The sequence below is a fragment of the Fundulus heteroclitus genome, unplaced genomic scaffold, assembly GCF_011125445.2.
Source record: "Fundulus heteroclitus isolate FHET01 unplaced genomic scaffold, MU-UCD_Fhet_4.1 scaffold_28, whole genome shotgun sequence".
In the NCBI taxonomy this organism is placed as follows: Eukaryota; Metazoa; Chordata; class Actinopteri; order Cyprinodontiformes; family Fundulidae; genus Fundulus; species Fundulus heteroclitus.
This window is the reverse complement of record NW_023396689.1, coordinates 4649914-4670990: the sequence shown is the minus strand read 5'-3', so window position 1 is coordinate 4670990 and position 21077 is coordinate 4649914. Positions and strand designations below refer to the sequence as shown.

At 42.0% G+C, this 21077-nt stretch overlaps 1 protein-coding gene across 3 annotated transcripts in view; it reads right to left on the bottom strand.

The window, feature by feature from the left end:
* Positions 1-21077, bottom strand: part of fbxo38 (F-box protein 38) — a 189429-nt gene that overhangs the window by 136592 nt on the left and 31760 nt on the right. For 2 of the 3 annotated variants that reach the window (XM_036130053.1, XM_036130054.1), the window contains exon 2: positions 17758-17979. The exons of the other annotated variant lie outside the window; for it this stretch is intronic. In XM_036130053.1, coding sequence (XP_035985946.1) covers positions 17758-17891 — 134 coding nt within the window. In that variant the 5' untranslated portion in view covers positions 17892-17979. The remainder of the gene's footprint in view (positions 1-17757; positions 17980-21077) is intronic. 3 annotated transcript variants of the gene reach the window in all.

The following is a 21077-nucleotide window of genomic DNA, read 5'->3' as shown; positions in this document are numbered from 1 at the left end:
TCCTGTGGCATGTTTCAACCGTTAGGAGCAACAAGTTTTGAGCTTTCAGTATCAGACTTTAGAGTTGAAAAAAATTTCAGCTGGAAGTTTGGGACGTAGTGGCGGATTTTCCAATAGGACTGAACGACCAAGAAAAGCCGGGAAGTCGACAACGGAGAACTTACTATCAAACTCACAGTCGAGCTATCACTACAGAGAAATTAAAGGACCTTGCCTAGAGGAAGATTACCAAAGAAGTTGGGATTTCGGGTAAGTTATTAAAACTTTTTAACATGGTAAATATTTTCCCACATTTGAAGTTAATAAGGTAACGCTTTCCAATGCGGGAATGTGGGTAAAGTTTTCCCTGTCCAATTGCTAAATGTAAATAGCAGCACATACAACAACATAATATTCGATGGATGGAGTCCGACAGGTTTTCGTTACCCATGCACATTGATTTGTAACATTTTGAGGGACTATGTTGTGTGATATGTGCATAAGACATTGACTCTTACAATAGTTTTGGTGACTTGGGATCCTGAAAATCAAAGTTTTTTTCTCGTGTTCTAAACTTTTGAACAATTTAACCTTTGTAAACATACAGGACTTCATTATTCTGTGAAGGAGTGGTAGATGAAGTTACATGCATAGTTACATCAGAATCAGATATATTTTAATAATCCCAGAGGGAAATTGCTGTTTCAGTACCATCACCATAACATAAACATCACAAACATTTCAGGGGGGGACGGTTCACTGAGGCCGTGCTGCCAAGGACACTGCTGTGTCCACAAGGCGCTGCCCTTTAATCTTTTGAAGGAAGATTACAACAACATGGGGGAAGTGGAGGGAGAAAAAAAGACAGATGCTTGAAAATTTATGATCTCACAAACAAAGAGTGAAGCATCCGACAAAAAAAAACCTCATTGCACGAGAAGCACAAATAACACGAGACACATATATGCAGAAGGTCAACATTTGAGACTGGTCCGGTGCAGTTCATCTGTATTTGTGAGCATCAGTTATGCGTGTCTGTATGGGTGAAAATGTTTAGATTTCCGTGGAGCTCTCCAGAGGCCATTTTTCCTTGGTCTTATACGGCAGCCAACAGTTCAGAAAAACATCCACAGATGTCAGCAGGGAAGGTGAGGAAGAGTGGGGGGGCAGGGTATTTGTGTGATGTCGCCATAACAACTCAGGGGAGAATTTGATAGTGGGAAGTCTGATTTGAAAAAACACAGAATTTATTATGAGAAACAAGCTGAAACCAACTTTTCCTTCAGCTTTAGAGTCTTTTCCTGGCTGTCTCCTGGATCCAATTTCACACTTCCAGGTTTTATCCCATCTCACCTCTGTGTACCACCACCGCAGTCAGTTTATCCAGCCTACAGTTCTGTTCATTCAACGCCTTAGTGATCACGTCGAATGCCGCCGGCAGTCTCATCAAGGCCATGTTGATCGCCAGCAGCTTCTGAAGGTGCTGATACATTAGATATCCTCTGAGACCAAAAAAAAGGAATCCAAGTATCGTAAATCCGAATAAGTAGACATCTTCGACGTCCTCGACAGAAAGAATTGAGAGGCACACCGTGGACCATTTCTCTCACGGGTCCAAGATGTATCCGGCAAAAAAAGTTCCGCCGGGACAGGCACGCTCCCCGGTCCTTTGCTTTCCAGTTGAAAAAAAATTGATCAATAGCGTTGAGAGACCAGCTGACGAGATCCATAATTTCCTTAGAGCTTTCGGTTGCTATGAAGAAATGGCACAAAAGACGCAAAACGAAGCAAATAGCAGGGGAGAGGAGGCAGGGTAATAGCAGATAAGGAGTTCTGGAGAGCTGAAGAAAAACCGACCGGCCTAGAAGAGAGACAGAACAGCATCAAATGTGCTCCTTACAGTTTCTGTGTTTCCATCAATCTTTCTAAATGCACATTTTAAAATATCACATTAGAAAGGTTGATGGAAAAGGCCAAATTCAAATCAACTTACCATAATTACCGGACTACAAGTTACAACTTTTTTCACATGCTTTGAACACTGCAGCTTAAACAGTGATGCGGCTATGTTATGGATTTTTACAGGCTAACAAGCTTCATGCCACTAAACCATTTACGGTAGTCTCTTCACAACAGACCAATGAAATTACTGGAGAGGTTGAAGAGGAACAATTCAATTGTTTAAATCAAATCAAGCTTCCTCATACCGAATTATTTAGGTCTGTCATTTTCTGCTTTGAGCACACACACCCTTGTTGTGGAAAATAGAGTAACGCATACGATGCAGCTTTCAAAGTTAAAGGCCACCGGTCTAGCTGTCAAAGAAGGAAATAGAGCTGCTGCACATAAGGTTGGCATCGATGAATCAATGGTGAGACATTGGAGACAGCAGCGTGAAGAACTGACCAAATGCAAAAAGACGACGAAATCTTTCAGAGGTAAGAAAAGCAGGTGCCCCAAACTTGAAAACATTCTTGAAGACTGAGTGAACACACAGAGAGCAGACGGCAGAGGCGTTTCCAGTGCAGATCCAACTGAAAGCCAAAACCATCGAAAATTAAAGATTTTAGAGGTGGACCATCATGGTGTCTCAGATACGAGTTGAAAGGGCCTGCCCATCAGGGTGCGGACGACTCTGTGTCAGCAACTCCCTCCCGACTACGAGGAAAATGTTACAAACTTCCACCAATTCACTTAAAGATAGCCGAGAATTCCATCAGACCAGACGACATCATAAACATAGATGAAGTCCCTTTGATGTATTACCTGCCTCTCACCAGGACAGTTAACAAAAAAGGTAAATCCTCCATCACACTGAAAACAACTGTTCAGGAGAAAACGCATTTCACCTGCGTTCTGAGCTGCACAGCATCCGGACAAAAACTGCCACCATTGGTGAATTTTTTAGAGCATGGCAATGCCATAGCAAAAATTCTCAAAAGAAATTGTTGTGAAAGTTATCAAGAAAGGGTGGATGATGGAAAGCCTAATGAAGGAGTGGCTGACAGAGTGTTATGCCAAACGACGGGGAGGATTTTTTCATAGAAAAAAAGCATTTCTTCTGTTGGACGGTATGAGGGCCCAATATAACAGATTCTGTGAAAGCAGCCATTAAGACAAACTCCAGCTGCGACTCCTGGAGGGACAACAAAGTATTTGCAGCCACTCTCTGCAAGTGGCTCTCCAAGCTGAGTGGGAGGCTTGGATGACTAGTGATGAGAAATCTTCTATCAAAACTGGCCGCATGCGGAAAGCAACTTTTCCTCAAGTCTGCCAGTGTATCCTGACAGTGTGGAGATGTGTCAAAAAATCCACCATTCCCAACAGGTTTCGAAAAAAGCTGGAGTGCTGCGTGAGATAGATGACAGTGCTAGATCACGCGCAAATTTGCTTGGAGATGAAAGTGACATTGAGAGCAACAATGAAAGAGAGGCTAAGGAAGTGTGTGCCGAAGGGATTCTAAGGCTGTTCAACTCCGACACTGAAGAAGAAGACTTTTCCAGGTAGGCTGCTGTTTGTTTGTTTTTTTCTTAATCAGCTGTGCTACCGGCACAGTTCAGCAAACCGTATTTACAGTATGTATTTGTATGTGTTACAAGCACTTAAATAAAAAATAAATCTTTGTCTGTAACATTATCTGTGTAAATAACTCATTACAATGTGGACATCTCCAGCTTATAGAAAAGTGCGGCCTTCATACAATTTTCTTCTAATTTCATTCTTTTCAAAATTAGTGGGTGCGGCTTATATTCAGACTCTATAGTCCGGGAGTTACATAACTAAATTTTGCAAAAAAGTTTTAGGCATCTTTAGTACTTTTTTTTGTTTTGTTTTTGTCTTGTTTCTTTTTATTTCTTTTGCTGGTGATTTAACATTTCAAAAGCGAACAGCCAATTCCAACAAACAGAAATTTTTGAAAACACCATTGAGAAAAGAAACAAAAAAATAAATCTAAATAAAAGTAAATAAAAAAATAAAACAAAGTAATGGAGAGGCTTACTTGACAAACAGATACCTTGGTACGAGCCCCCTACTATTTCCTAAAATAAGGGTAATGGGTGGGAGGATGTGGTTTCAGATGAAGTTCGATCTTTAGACCAAATTAAATAAAATGTATCATTTTGAATCCTGAGAGAAAATGTGATCTTTTCCATGATATACATTTCATGCACGATAGCAAACCATTCTTCTACGGTAGGTGGTTCCTTTTTCAGCCATTTTTGTGTGATAGCCTTAAGTAGACCAAACAATTTTCTATCTTGTCTATTCAACTTTTGTTGTACATCACCCATATACATGGTAGCGAATTTAAAAGGAATCTTAACCCCAAAAACATGTTCTATGTGACTCTGTACTTCATCCCAGAAGCATATAATAACATGGGAGCCCCAAAAGATGTGCTCATACGTAGCTCCTTCAGTCCCACACCGTCCAACATTAATCTCCACATCCTAAATGTCTGTTCTGGATCGGCATGATGAAAAACCTCACAGCGTTCTTACAATAGAACTCCCGCTATGCATTTGGTAACATGAGGGTCCACTGAAGTTTGCATATGTTTTCCCAGGTTTCAGTTGAGATCAGCTCGTTTAGTTCAGCCTCCACTTCTTGATGTAGCCCGTATTCAGTATTGAGAGATGAATTCCATTGTAAAATCTGGAAATCGCTTTGTTACACTGTCCCAGTTTCATTAATGATAGGAAGACCTCCAAAAATCCAACATTGCAACCACTGAAGGCGTGTTTCAGATTTTGATTAAAATGATGTCCGACTTTAAGTTATCTGTAGAAGTCATTCTACATTCAGAAGTCATGCTCATTTTGTAAAGCCTCAAAACTTCTAAATGACCCCTGGTGGAGAAATTAATTATAGCATGTGAGGCCCTTAAGGGACCACCTTTTAAATCTGTAACTTTTGTTGGGTTCAAAATCATAATCGTAGCCACACCATCTCAACATTATGGATCGAGTCTTTGTTAGGATATCAACGAGGTCAAGTGGAACGAGCTGTTTATCCCGGAGCTGCATGGCCCACTTAGATGGCACTGACCCAAAAGATTGGCACATCTATCAGATACCACCCTGGAGGTGACACAGTTTCTCTGCTGATGTCAACAGTATGGATGTGTACAGCCCTTGCATGGGTGTGTACCTAGATCCCTATATAATGTTTGTGTGATGAGCAATCGGGGCTTCTTGCCGATCAAGAGCCCATCAGCGCTGATGTGACTATAACTGTTTCTCTGTCTTTATGTAAATAAAATATAACTAAAAGTATACTTGTCTGTTTTATGCGTCCGACATTCAAGGTAATAAGTAAGTGGGGGTCGCCTGACTGGGTAAAACGAGCTGGGTCCACCGAGGGTGTTTCACCATAGACGGGGCACGGTGAAAACAATAACAATCTTCTAATTTACATATTCAAAATTACGCTTTTTAAGGGGTAAAACAGACAGTCTAATAGGGTCTGAAACCATCGGCTCACTCTGGAGTTTACAATCAGTCAGGAGGGCCATTATTGGAATACCCCTCACAGTGTTACCCTCCGTTTCTTTCCAACCTGATGTGTAGGATGTTGAACCAATACCAACTAGCGGTCTCATCTGGGCAGCATAGTAATAATCCTGTAGGCATAGGAGGCCCATTCCCCCCTTTTCTTTCCTCAACTGTGGTGTTTTATATTCTATCCTAGCTCTCTTCTCTTGCCACATATCTAGAAATTAACCTACCCCATTCCTGAAATTGTTTGGGAAGTATTTTAAGAGGGAGGCATTGTAAATAATAGAGCATGAGAGGGAGAACATTCATTCTGATGACTCTATTGTCTATTGTCGAGCTCAAGTTCAAAAAGGGAATTATATACATCTATGGAGGTCAAATTCTATGTTTGACATTAGTGGCCTATAAATAACCTCAAACATCTGAGAATTATCTTTGTGCAGTTTAATCCCCAAATACTTAATATAATCCCTACCCCACTTCCATTTGTATTCATTGTTCAGTTCCTTTGTTGGGCTAAAAATTAAATGACAACACCTGAGTTTTATTTATATTAATCTTATACCCAGAATATTGGCCAAATTCTTCCAACATAGTCATCAGCTTTGGGAGTGTTTGAACAGGTTGTGTTAAAGCTATTAAAAGATCATCTACGAACAGGGCTAATGTCTGCTCTCCATCTGAAATCATTACTCGCTTTATGTCAGGGCTTTGTCGAATCCACTGGCCCAAAGGTTCAAGCAATAGGGCGAAGAGGAGTGGCGAAGCGCAGCATCCTTCTCTTGCTACTCTATGTAGACAAAAAGAGTCTGACAAGTCTCCACTGATTTTAATTCGGGCCTTTGTTTTATCATATAATGTTGCCAGTGTATTGATAATAATATTGTACAAGTAACATTTTTAAGAACCTTATATAGAAAAGACCATCTCACTGAATCAAACGCCTTTTCTGCATCTAAATTTATTATCAGTCAGTTTTTTGTGTTTTTATCTCTTTCATGATATGCAATGTTCTCCTAATAATATCTTGTCTTGTCTTTGTTTAACGAAACCTGTTTGAGCACTGTGTATTAACTCCGGTAGTATGAACTCCAGTCTCTTTAATAATATAGATGTGAATGTTTTTAGTCAATGTTTAGGACACTTACAGGTCTATAATTTCCACATTCTAATTTATCATTTACCTATTTAGGGGCTGCAAAAATTATTGCCGCTCTCCATGAGGGGGAAATTGAATTACTTTCCAGCACACAGTTGAACACCCTGACCAGAGTTAGGATTAAGAGGTCCTGCATGGATTTATACCATTCACGGGTGAAGCCAAGGTCCTAAGGAAGGTGTATTGAATCTAAAAACCTTTCGATTTGTTGGTCATCTGCTGCTTGAGGTTAAGTGCATAGGTGCTCATAGAATTTTTGAAAACACTGTTTAATTCATTCAGGGCTTCTTTATAACCGTTTTGTGGAGGGATTTAGTATTTTATGAATATTTATGTCTGCCTGTTGCTTTCTTAATTTGTATGATAGAAGCCTTAATGATTTCCCACCTGTCTTGTAGTAATGTTTAGTCAAAAGAAGCTTTTTCTGTATTTCAACATTTGTTAGAGAAATGTGAATGTAATTTTATTTTCATTAAGTTACAGGCATATGGCCTGTTTCAAGAGCTGGCTTGCAAGAATGTTCTATTGTTTTAACTTCACACAGGAAGAACAAATGCTTCTCCCAGATAAGGAATGTCTTGCCTTATCCAGCTGTATGTGACTGATCACCACCCAGAAAAGTCTAAACTTGTGTTTGTGTGGTTTTCTTTGTAGGATACTAAGGAGTTATTTATCATAACCCTATCAACATTATTTCATCTATTTTTCTCTTTATGTCTAAAATTTTTGCCTGAATTTCTTTTTTCAAAGTGATTTAATGTTCATTTTGTGTTCTTTTTCAATTCTTGTTCCAATTCTCTGAACCTCTTCTGTCTAGTTTTTTTTTCTCTCAGATCAAATTATTATCCTGCCTCTTATTACAACTTTTAACGCATCACACGGTATTGATGGTGTCACTTCCCCATTATCATTATGATCCAAGTAGGATCCAATTTCAAATTTCTGTTTTTCTTTAGTTGTATCGTTGTTTATATTTGAGTTCATCTTCCTGGAAGTAAATTTCTTCTTGATCTCTAGGTTGACTGTCAGAATCACAGGGAAATGGTCTGACAACATATTGGAACCTTTTCCACATTTTACTAGTCTATGTAAATCTTTCCTAAAAGGTAAAAAAAAATAGTCTATCCGAGAATAAACATTGTGGCTTGGTGAATAGTGAGTGAAGCCCTGGGAACTGGGATTTAACTCTTTCCACACATCCACTTTTCCCCCTTCGTTCATTAGGGGTTTAATTTTTTTGCTGTATATCCTAATATATTCAAAGTTTACTGGTCTAGAAATCAGGATCACCACTCCTCTTCGCCTCCCAAACCATGTGAGGAAAAATAGACCAATATAAATCATGATTCATTTAGTTTTCCATGCTCAACATCATCAAGGTGCGATTCTTTCAAGAAAGCTATTTGAATTTGGTCTCTCTTTAAGTTTGATAGTATTTTTTCTCTCTTAATTGGGTTGCGTACACCATTGATGTTAAAGGAAGACAGTTTTATTGTTCTATTCTATGTAATCCCACTGACCACTTCACTCCAGATTTCAATAAGCCTCATGCCAACAAAAGGGTAAGGCGTATTGTGTGAATTGTGGTCTGTTGCTCCAGACTCTCTTGCTTTTATTTTTAATCTCTTTGCTGTATCATCTGTTAGAAACAGATGATACAGTAAAGAGATTTTTTTTCTTCCAAAAAAAGTAAAAAACAAAACAACTGGACTTGTTTTCCGAAGTTTGAAGACATTTTGCTTCCTATCCAGGGAGCTTTCTCAATTCAAAAAGTCTGGAGTAATGTGGAGTAATGTGGAGCATCAATCATGATTTATTTAGTTTTCCATGCTCAACAACATCAAGGTGCGATTCTTGCAAGAAAGCTATTTGAATTTGGTCTCTCTTTAAGTTGGATAGTATTTTTTCTCTCTTAATTGGGTTGCGTACATCATTGATGCTAAAGGAAGACAGTTTTATTGTTCTATTCTTCTATGTAATCCCACTGACCACTTTACTCCAGATTTCAATAAGCCTCATGCCAACAAAAGGGTAAGGCGTATTGTGTGAACTGTGGTATGTTGCTCCAGACTCTCTCGCTTTTATTTTTAATCTCTTTGCTGTATCATCTGTTTCTAACAGACGGGTGTATGGAGGTCACATAATGGGAGACTTGTGGCCTCCTCGGCACTTCTGTTGCTTCTTTGTGAAGAAGCACACCACAGGGGCCACCAGTCCAGTAAAAAAATGCTAAGGCTAATTAGCCAAAAGTGGTGGCACCCTTTCCTCAAGGATGTTTGTAAATATTTTGTAAATACCTGCTCCACTTGCTGCCATTACAACCCAAAGCGAACATTGAGAGTTGGAATGGGAGCATTTCCTGTTCCCAGCAAACCTTGGCAGGAGGTTGTTATTGATTTTGTGGACATGGGAAAAGACAAAAGGGTGAAAGGATGTAGATATTTGCTTGTTTGTGTTGATACTTTCACCAGGTGGGTGGAAGCCACGCCCACCAAAACGGAATCTGCACGAGAGGTCATTTATTGGCTAATTAATGACCTGATCCCACGTTATGGTGTTCCACTCAGCATCCGTTCAGATAACGGAACACACTTCACCTCGGACTCCTTAAGACAAGTGGAGGAGTACTTTGGGATCAAACAGAAGTTTGGCTCAGCATATCATCCAGCCTCTCAAGGACTTGTAGAGAGGACAAATCACACAGTCAAGGAGCAATTGGCTAAAGTTTGTGCTGACACTGGAATGACATGGCTGACTGCGCTGCCCTTGGTGATACGGTGACCATATTTTCATTTGGGAAAAGCAGGACACCTTTGAGCGGGGGGGGTTGGTAATCTGTGTTCCCATGCATAGAGATTTATGTGGCATAGGGCTGGCATATTGATCGATGTCAATAATTATTGAAAATATTTAAAACCATATTTTATGTGCAGCTCTGCCTGGACATTTTATGATATTGCTAAATGATTTGATTTAAAGAACACAAACACAGAATTCCAATTACATCTTTATTCAACCACCTTTTTTAACCACAACAGATTTTTTTTTTTAAGAAAAATAACTTGACTTTATATCGCGGATCAAGAGTGGCAGGTTATTGTTTGAAGCCAGGTTTTTCAGATGCAGAGAACAGCAGACATATCCATCACTATGAAGCACGTTACTGCATGCGTTATGTCCTTATGCCGCTTGGACGCTTTGTCATTTTATCACAAAGAAGGGAGCCCAGTTTAGCTGCTATACCTGCTTTGTTTTGGAAGAAGTTACAGAACGCGACGACGACGAGGCGCAGCTCGCGGGGCCGCGCAGCTCGCGCTGCTGCGGGTGTGAGCGGCTGAGCGGCTTACGTGATGAACACTGGTGGGTTGCGTTACCAGACTCTGCTTTTACCGGTTCCTTGCAAGTTTTACAAATCACTGTTGTTTATTTCTATCAGGCTGGCGAACTAGTAAAACCTCGTTTTGGGACCGTTTCCTCCGCCGCTACTTGCTGCTACATATTCACATGCTCTGTGTTGTGGTTTGAGAGGGCGGCGCTTTGTGACGGCGTGCCGACTGTAGCAAGGAAGTAAAACTGTCTATCGAACTTTTTATCGACCCTATTTTTTCCTATCACGCCCTACGTCTATCGATCGATATATTGTTATCCACGCTATCTATCTTCTGATTAAGAACAGGGCTGCCCGCACTGACGCGGCTCAGGGATTACGTCACACGCAGCGCAGTGCCCTAGTGCCAATGGTCCAATGAAGGTAATTTAAAAAGCAGGACATTTCCTCACTTTCTAAAAAAAACCCGGGATGCCCGGGACAGGACGTGAAATACGGACATGTCCCGGGAAATACGGACGTTTGGTCACCCTACTTGGTGATGTTCTCAATTAGATCATCACCGACTGATCACATGGGGCTGTCTCCCCATGAACTTTTGACAGGAAGGACAATGCCCTGTCCTTTCACTTCCTCTCTCCAACAGGGCTGTGAACCCAGTCTGGATATACAACAAGAGGAGCTAACGCATTATGTTTAACAATTGCAGTCTGCTGTGAAGTTTTTGTCTCACAACACACAGGAAGCCCTGACCGGAGAACAAAAGGGAGAGACTCCGGAGCAGATTGCCCCTGGGGAGTGGATATACAGAAAAGTGTTCCACAGAACTTGGAAAGACCCCAGGTGGATTGGACCCGTTAAGGTGGTAAGCTCAACCACTTACAGTTTGAAGGTTTGGCTCGACGAAGCTAAAACCAAGGTAAGCAGATCTTGGCACAAATCACACTGTAGAAAGGGCACACCATCCACAGAGAGGAACCTCAGAGAAATCAGAAAGCACCTGAGGGATATTGGAGAAGACATTGAGGAGTAAGAATGTTGCGGTGCTGCAGCAAAACATCGAGGGGAGGACGGTCCAGTTTGATTTTATTTTTCTTTGTTTCTGGTTTAATCCATGCTGAACAAATTCATTTTGATACCACAACCTCCCGCATGAACAATTCTGGACCGTTTGTGCACAGGGCCAAGCGCGATGCACCTGCCTGGAAAAGATCGTTGGATCCCTGCATCAAATATTATGGGGGCTTAGAGTTAAACTATACTCTGGGTAGCTCAGTAACTTTCCAATTCGATCTCTGTGACGTCATTGACTGTTGGGAGGACCCTACATCCTGGAGGGGTTATGACGTTTACATGTGTCACTTCCTGTATGGCGCTCCTGTTGGGGGCACATGGTGTCCCCGATGGAGTTATGTGGGCTGGAACACTGGCCCGGGGGGGTATGTAGCGCCACAATCAGGAGACTTGAAAGAACTACAGGAGAAGAAAATTGGGCTAATGAGGGGGCAACTGACCACGACCTCTATTGGGGGGGAAGACATGGGGTTTAATCCATTGCTACTCAGTGTGACGGACCTTACGAAGAATGTGTATTACTGCGGCAGGCACCAACTCAATAACTGTCAGAAACAGGGGGATAAAGGTTTTTACCTTATTTTGGGGGTTGATGCCACAGGCGTAGATACTAAAGGGCTCATATGTTTTTTAATCTGTTGGGACTCACCTCGTCCTAACTATCGAGCTAGGGACCTGGTACAGACAGCCCGTGTGCGGGCTTTTGATAGCACCAAGATTCCATACTCACAACAGCTGCAATTAGCTACAGGGTACTCCCAGAAAAATACCTGGCTACCTGGTTGATTCAGGACACAGCATATAAAGCCCAGAAGGGGAATTGCATTGTATGCGCGCAGGCCAGACCGAATCTGATTCTTACTGAAACCGCTTTTGAATACACAACCAATGGTTCCAGCCTGGCGACAAATTCAAGTGATATCGACTGTCTACTTCAAGTTATGTCCAGTGACAATCTGAACTCGAGATGTGCTGGATGGGATACAATTTTTCCAGTGGCCCCGCAAAATACTTCGCCTCCCATCTTCCAACCAACAATGTTAACGAAAGTGACCTGTTTCAATAATGGGAATGCAGCAGATGGGCATTTTAAAGTTGGTCGTCTGTCACCCAAATACTGTGTGATTACTTACGACCTGACCGGGGTTAGAACTGCTGGAAAGTTACTGGTGAACAGGGCTGACGTGTGGTGGTATTGCGGTGGTGACACCCTGCGGGGGTGACTGCCTGTAAATTGAAAGGGTCGATGTGCTTTAGTTTCCCTGCTGTCACCTATCCAGGTCGTGTCCGAAGCAGATTGGCCAGCATCCTTGGGGGATGTTACCCGTAACCATATCAGGAGACGGTCTGTAGAGCTATTTAAAGATTCACCTGTGTGGATTGATGCAATCGGGATCCCGCGTGGGGTATCCGATGAATATAAGTTGGTTGATCAGATTGCGGCAGGTTTTGAATCTATATTTATATGGATCACCCCAAACAAAAATGTTGATCGAATTAACTATATACATTATAATGTACAACGGCTTTCAAACCTTACTCGAGATGGATTTGAGGCAGTTCATGGACAGCTTTCTGCCACATTCTTAGTCGCCTATCAAAATAGATTGGCTTTGGATATGGTCCTGGCAAAAGTGGGGTGAGGGGGGGGGGGGGGGCTGTAGTATAATCGGCGATGCATGTTGTTCATTTATCCCAAATAATACAGCTCCTGATGGATCCCTGACAAAAGCAATAAGAGGCCTGCAGTCTTTGTCAAAGGAGCTAAAAGCTGACTCTGGAATAGAAAACAAATTCACTGCAGTGATGGAAAGATGGTTTGGAAAGTGGGGAAGTTTTGTTGTGAGTATATTCTCTTCTGTAATTGTTGTTGCAATGTTTACTGTCTGTGCTTGCTGTTGTGTGCCGTGCCTACGGGCACTCTTCTTCAGGTGCGTGGACAAGGCTTTGGGAGCCCAAGCTGCGAGAGGGTGGCCCGCTCCTCTTGCCTACCAGATGTCGATGGTTCAGTCATTGGCTCCTTTACACAAAGGAGCCGATGAGGGGGAGACTGTGATCCGGCTTTTAAGCCCCACAGACAACGATGTCTGAACTAAGACGAGAGAAGACCTTTTCTCCTAATATCCTTTGAAATTATGCTTCGATTTTATTTAAACGTTAGAAAAGAGATTGTAAGGTGACATATCAATAATGAATAAACTACATGATTAACAATAGAATCGAAACAGATACAGTGTGAAGTAAATGATTAAGAACATTATGGGAAGGGACATACAAGGTGAAATGAAGCGGGTTAACCGCATCTTCTTCTGTAGCATAAAGCCAATCAAAAATGTTACTACCTAGAAATGTTAATGGTTTTGAGTCAGAGCTGTAATTAGTGAGCTGTAAGAGGGTCAAACGCATTCAGACAAGAGGTTCTGGTCTGAACACATTGAGATAAGACGCCGCTAATTTGAAGGATTTTGTAAACAATTTATATATACAAAAAAAAGTCACTTAAATTATTTCTGCAAGGTCTAAATGTTTTATGCAAGAAAGGCATGGCTAAAGATTGATTTATGTCCTCCTATTAGTGCCATGCTTGAATGTCAAATTGTCTACTATGTATAACTATTCCTTCTCCAGAAGAGGACCACGCCTGGTTGGAAGCCAGAAGGAACATACAGAGGTGGTAAAGAGGACGACTGTTAGGGTCTACATTAACTGATTCACATGATGCTTAGACAGATTTTTAAAGCTGTGCTTAGGGGCAGTGTTTATTCTCTCTCTCTCTCTTTCCTTAATCAAGCACATATATAATGATTTGGGCTAGCTTGCAACACTACACTACACTACCCAGGAGGTTACCGGAGAAATGGCGTTCCCGCCCTTGGGGGGGAGGGCCAGGATCCACGTGCTAGCTGGATGGAGCCTACTGATTACATATAGGTTTTTACAGGGTAACAAGGGGGAGTGATTGTTCTTGCAGAGGGACAGCCTGCGGGTGGTCCTACCACTGATCTGGGTCTGGTTGATCTTCCTTGATGATGTGTCATTTAGGCACATCATGGGGGAATTAAATAATAGAAATATACTTTACTTTTTCGAGAGTCTTACATCCACAGTATAGTTAAGTGGCGGTCGTCTGAAGGGTAAAACGGACTGGGACCACAAAGGGTGTTTCACCGCCATTCGAGTGCGGTAGCTTTAACACCCCATTGAGAGAGTGTCTTTTCCACGACCAAAACTGTATAGATCAAAAACGGATTTAAAATAAACAAATCATAAGACTTAACTTGAACCAAAAAATAAAAAAATTAAATGTGGTCTATTAAATATAAGGTCTATCTCTCTTAATCTGGATGGCATTACCTTGGCCTCTGATAATAAAGTAAAAAATGTTGGTGTTATTTTTTTACCAAGACATGTCATTTAAATCCCATATTAAACAGGTTTCCAGAGTTTCCTTTTTATTTTACCTCCGGAATATTGCCAAAATTAGAAATATGTTGTCCAGGGGTGATCCTGAAAAACTAGTCCATGCATTTGTTACTTCAAGGCTGGACTATTGTAATTCTTTACAATCATGAAGTCCACAAAATGCAGTTCAGTCTTCAGCTGATCCAAAATGCTGTAGCAACAGTTCTGATGAAAATCAACAAGAGGGATCATATTTCTCCAATTTTAGCTTCCCTTCATTGGCTTCCTGTTAAATAAAGAATAGAATCTAAACTTCTTCTCATAACGTATAAAGACCTTAATAATCAAGCTCCATCATATATCAGAGCTCTGGTTACCCCGTATGTTCCTAACAGAGCACTTCGCTCTCAGACTGCAGGTCTGCTGGCGGTTCCTAGAGTCTGTAAAAGTAGTATGGGAGGCAGATCCTTTAGTTATCAGGCTCCTCTCCTGTGGAACCAACTCCCAGTTTTGGTCCGTGAGGCAGACACCATGTCTACTTTTAAGACTAATCTTAAAATTGTCCTTTTTGACAAGGCTTATAGTTAGAGTGGCTTATGTTATCCTGGGCTATTTCTATAGTGATGCTGCTATAGGCTTAGGTTACTGGAGGACATCAGGGTCTATTTTTCTCACTCTGAGTTCTACTGTTCTCCAATTTTGCGTTGTTTGTTGTCATTTCAGCTTTTAACTTTTTTTCTCTCTCTTTTTTGCCTTCATAGTAGGTACACCTGGTCTGCCGTTCTGTCATCCAGGGAAGACAGATCATCCGCTATTACCATCTAATATAGAACAGATTACTGGATCAATGTGTGCTTCTGTGCTTTTTTGTCTCTCTTGTTGTGTCTCTGCTCTGTGTTCTCTAACCACCAGTCGGTCGAGGCAGGTGACTGTTGATACTGAGACTGGTTCTGCTGGAGGTTTTTCCTTCCCGTTAATAGGGAGTTTTTCTTTCTGCTGTCGCTTCATGCTTGCTCAGTATGAGGGATTGCTGCAAAGCCATGGATAATGCAGATGACTCTCCCTGTGGCTCTACGCTTTTTCAGGAGCAGTAAATGCTGCCTGTCAAGACTTTGATGCAACCAACTGGGTTCCCTTAAATAGGAAATGTTTTGACCAATCTATATAATCTGACGCAATCTGTATAATCTGAAATGTGACTTTGTTCTCTTTCAACACTTTGCGGACCTCTGCATATTCTCTCCTCTTCTGAAGGATCGGCTGAGAGTAGTTTTCATTCCATCTAAATCCCTTGCTCTGCAACGCCCTGCGGAGGATCGCTTCTTTCGTCTTAAAACTCAGAAACTTCACCATGAAGGAGCGAGGTGGAGCGTCTTCTGGTGGTCGAGGCCCCAGTGTGAGCTGCGTTCGTTCAATGTGGAGGTCAGTCAGATGACTGGCGAGCTTTCACCTGTCGCGGAGGAGGCTCTCTATGAACGCAGTCACTGTAGCGCATTCAATCTCAGCTCCCTCTGAAACTCCGGAAATCCTTACGTTTTCATGCCTCGATCGAATTTCTAGCTCCATTACCTTAAATTACCTTAGCTTTAACATGTCGGTCACAACCTTTTCTGTGTTCTGATTTCTGTCCTCTAGCTTTCCAATACGCTCTTCCGCCTCACTCAGTCTATTATTTACCTTCTTTTATCGTTCCCAGTTTTCCATTTTCTTTCCGAAATCCTCTCTGCTCTTCCAGAATCAATTCTAGGTTGCCCATTGTTCAGCTTTCTCAGTGTTTCCTGTTTTTCTATTTGTAACAACTAGCAAAGTAGTCTCGTATTCACTCTTGCCTTGTCGCCCAGTGGCAAAGTCAAACAGATGTCCAACTAAACGTCTCACCCCCTTTCCCTTGTTGCTTTCAGCTTATGTACATTACTCCGTTTGTTCGGAGATTTACATGAAATTATTCGGCAGCTCCCTCACCATGTAGTCGTCACCATGATGTTCTGCCAGTTAGTTGACTTGGTTTTTAAAGGCATACTATGCAACATTTTTCAGTTAATGTGTTCCATACCGTTTTGGATGATTAAATGAGTAATTTCAGGTCGAACAAAGGTTTTCTCGGCCGCCCTGGTGGTCTGTAGGGGAAATACCGTACTTGCAATTGCAGGAGCCCTCGGCTCGCACCCTCAGGCTCAGAAGTCTCGTGCATCGCGAGAGTCGGTCTTGCTTTACGGCGAGAACTGCTACACGCCCCCAGTGAAAGGCATGCTCGTTGCTAGCGCAGTGGCGATATTTATGCAGTTATCATGGCGGAACCAGCGAGAAAACAGCGAAAGCCCATGTCGGAGCAGGCAAGAAAGAGGAAAAGGGCTCTGGACAGAGAGACGAGTCGTACAAGGGTGAACATCGGGCAAGCTTTTTCCGAATGGCGAGAGCTAAAAGAAAAAGAAGGCTACAAGGCTGACGCGGACCTCGCGTTTCTGCTGATGGGATTGTAAGTAACATTGGAATGGTTTCTTTCTCTCTCTGTGCATGTTCATACTTTCACTGTGTTAGTCATTGTTTGTACTGCCGTTTTTTTTACTTTTCGTTGCGTTTGCCTGTCTGCTAAGCTCAACACAACCGCGCGTGGCTTGACGGAGAAACCAGGAGCAGCTGAGCATCTTTACGACAGTGCAATTTTACTTTCACCCTCTGGCGGGAGCCTCGCTGGAAAAATCAACCCCGGTTGCATAGTATACCTTTAACTTTTTCGAAAAAGCAAAAATGTGCTAAAGAGATGGTAACACATTTGTCAAATAAGTTCTGACATAGTGTACATTTACCTCACATGACCGATCAGCTGTTTCTGCTGTGGGTGTCTTCCTACATGTTCCCCTACCCCCTTAAACAGCTGGAAGCAACAACAGGTACGCGTGGACTGATGGAAGCGACTTGAGCATTTCTTAGTCTCACCCGTGAAAAAAAATAGCATCACATTCATTAAAACCTTGCTCCATTACTGATCTGTGGTCCATGCTAGTTTGCAACCTTACTTTACTATTACAGAGTAACGTCAACATATGACATTATGCTTTGCGTTGCCAGTCTAATTCTTTACAAACCAGTAGATGGAAACATGTCTGATTTGGATTTTCTTTCTTTTTGCTACATTTTAAAGGTTCGCTCAAAATTCACATGAGAATTGCATGGAAACAGGTAGTATGTGCCAAAATAACTCTTGCAGCAAAGTTTTACATTCGTGCCAACCTTTAACATTAAATAAACTACTAATTGTAAGACCAGGACCCACATGAAACAAGAGTAATTTGTATGTGTATCAAAAGGCTATGTACCTGAATATATGGCAGAGCACTTCATGAGACAGCTCATTGATGTAGTCCTTGCGCTCAAACGTTGTCAGGGTTTGTTCTTCCATAATACTGCCCATTAAGCACTGAAGTTTAGAAGTCTTCCTCCTTGGTCCCATGGCTTCAATGTCAATGGGCACAAATACACACAGACAAGCACTCGTCCCAGTGTTCTGAAGAGTCTTTTTAGAAGAATGAAACTCAGATCTAGGGGGAAAAAAAGACAATTATAGCTTAAAGTAGGGCTGAACGATTTTGGAAAATAATCTAATTACGATTTTTTTTCTTAATATTGCAATTTAATGCAATTTTTTTTCCCAGTTTAATTTACCATGTGATTTAAAATATATACAAACAACAAATCAATTTGTTTCCTCGCCATGTGGATTAGTTGCTAAAAGACCCACAGCATCTAAACTCTGAGCAGAAATGATTGCGTTCTGACTACGATTTATTGCAACCAAAATTGCAATTTTGACTTTTCTCCGCATTAACCACAAGCAACAAAATGGCCTCTAAATAAAGATGTTACAAACATCTTTATGGACTATTTTAAATATTAACTTTTAATGTTTATATTGATAAGAATATTATTGAAGAGAACAGCTTTTAATTTAATTGGACATCATTAAATCAATTTAAAATCATTGTTGAACATAAAGTGCAAAGTCCAACCAACAAGCAAGTCTATGTATTAAACTGATTGACCAGAACTTAATGCTATGTATGATTATACAAACTCTAAAACAAGTAATAAAATTAGATTATCTCACTGCTGCAACTGTCTTCCCTTCCATGTGGAGGCAAACCCACTTTAAACATTTTACTGACACCTAATGCACGTGTCTAAGTCACTAATTGTTACAGAGCCAAAAATTGCAGACCTCTGCAATTTGGAAATTGCGTTTTTGTAAATCAGGATTAAATTGAAAACGCGATTAATTGTTCAGCCCTAGCTTAAAGTGTAACTCACCCCAAAATTTTTTGCAGATGAACTATATAAACTGTGCCTAAGGGTTCTACTTTGGTGTTACTGTGCCATTTTTTACATTTACATGTGAACTTATTTAGTTCTACAATATTTGTCTTAACCCATTAAGCCCAGAGGGTTTCAGGAGCAATTTCCACCTGATATTACAAACCTTTTAGTATTTGCATGACATTAAGAAATTAAAGAATAATTTTTAAATGGAACCACTGCTGCAAATGTCACTATGTCTGATTTATAGGACATTAAACAAAGAAAAAAAATAAAAATTTTGAGCCTCGCCTAAATATTTTTCAAAACAAATATTACAAAACTACATAAAAACCCTTTTTAAGAATATAGTATAAATCTCAGTATATCCACATCTTGACTATAACTGCAGCAAATCTGGACTGAATCAGCTGAAGCATATTTGAGCTGAAGCATACTTGCTTCACAAAGTGGGCAGGTGGACCTGTGATTTTGGCACAATTTATCCAATAGTACCAAAACTGTGCCAAGTGTGTTTTTAACTTTACAACAGGGAAGCAGGTCAAATAAAAGTGCTGATTTTTATTGTAGGACTCCTTCTGCACATGACAAAGCCTTTGGTAATAAGATTTACAGCGGCGTCTCTGGCATGATAAGTTAAGTGGGGCACAAAAACTCAACACCTATTAGCAGCAACTAATTTTGTTGTGATGCACACAGCCTGACTTTGATCAATGTCAAATTAAAACAGATACATTTGCATAAACAAACACTAGAACATATATTTTATATAAGCTAAATGTAATTTTACTTTTATACATAAAATCAGAAATAAAACCTCACAATGTTCACAATTAAAGAGAAAAGTATCACATGAATCCTTCAATGAGCTAGCAAGGACAACAAACACTAGATTAATATTTGCTTTTAGTTTCCATGTTCCTGTTTTGTTTATGTCATGGTGCTAAGTCTCTTGACCCACATGCAGGACACACTGAGTAGACAGATCTGGCAGGTTCACAATATTTAAATATTTATTGAGGAATCAAAATGACAATGACGGGCGCGGGCCTCGGCGCAGCGTCAGAGAGCGGGTGGAACGCAGGATCACAAAGAACAGAGAGAGGGAGTGTCAGGCAGGGTTACGGGAAAAACGGAGTTGAGTTTAGGGACGGGCTTATCGCGTGACATGAGAACGATCCTGCAGGGAGAGTGAGCGGATGCTTAGGCGGCCGTAAGACGGTGCCGTTGGTGCTTGTGGTGGGAGAGGTGGCCGCATGGTGGGGAGGTGATATGTTGGACGAGTGGGGACAAGGCTTGGAAGATCGGACCGCGGGGCGGGGGCTGTCAGCTGGCTCTGAGCCGGCAGATCACTGGGATCTCCAGCGATTTGACGGCTTGGCTTGTGACGGGTGAGAGGACCGAGAGGGATTGGTTCCACTGAGGCGTGTGTCTTCTGAGAGGCTCTTCGGGGGAGAAAAAGACATTGTGAGACGCTGGCCGATTGAGCTCATACCGGGTAACACTCTGGTGCCGAAGTGCTGACAGTCTTTTCCTTTAAAATCGTCCCTGCAGCCACGAAACGTTGAGCACCTGCATTCGGCACCTCCCTGCTCATCAGCAGCCACCTGCGGGAGAAGGAGAGAGAGAGGCCGAGCTGCACCAGCCATACATCCCACCCCCCCACCCCTCAAGAGGAAGAAGCGGAGGAACCTGAGGAAAGACAGGGCTGGATAATGGAGTGGTCAGGGATTGAAGAACCCGGCACCCAGCCCTCCAGGTCGACGAGATACTGCCATTCGCGACCTCGACGACGGGAGTCTACGAACCGTCGGATCGTGAACACTGGGTGCACTTGACGGTCCGGGGCAGGAGGAGGAGGCTCGGCCGGAGATCAGAGGCGGCTGGATAACACAGGCTTCAACTTGGAGATGTGAAAGGTGGGATGAATTCTGGAGTGAGAAGGAAGCCGGAGGCGAACAGCCGTGGGGCTGATTACTGACTCGATGGTGACAGCTTGCGGGACGCAGATCTGGAGGGAATGTCCCTGGTGGACAGCCAGACTTGCTGACCTGGGAGGTATGAGGGGCTGGGACTCGCCTTCTGTCAGCGTAACGTCGGTTCTCCTCCGCGGTCCTGAGGAGTGAACGATGGGTCTGTGACCAGACCTCTTTACAACGTTGGATGTGCTGTTCAACAGAGGGAGCCGTCACATCTCCCACGCGTAACGGGAACACAGGGGGTTGGTAACTTCGTGAGACTTCGAAAGGAGAGAAACCTGTGGAGGTGTGGGAATTGTGGGCGTATTCCACCCAGGGGAGGACCTTGTTCCAGTCCTTGGGGATTG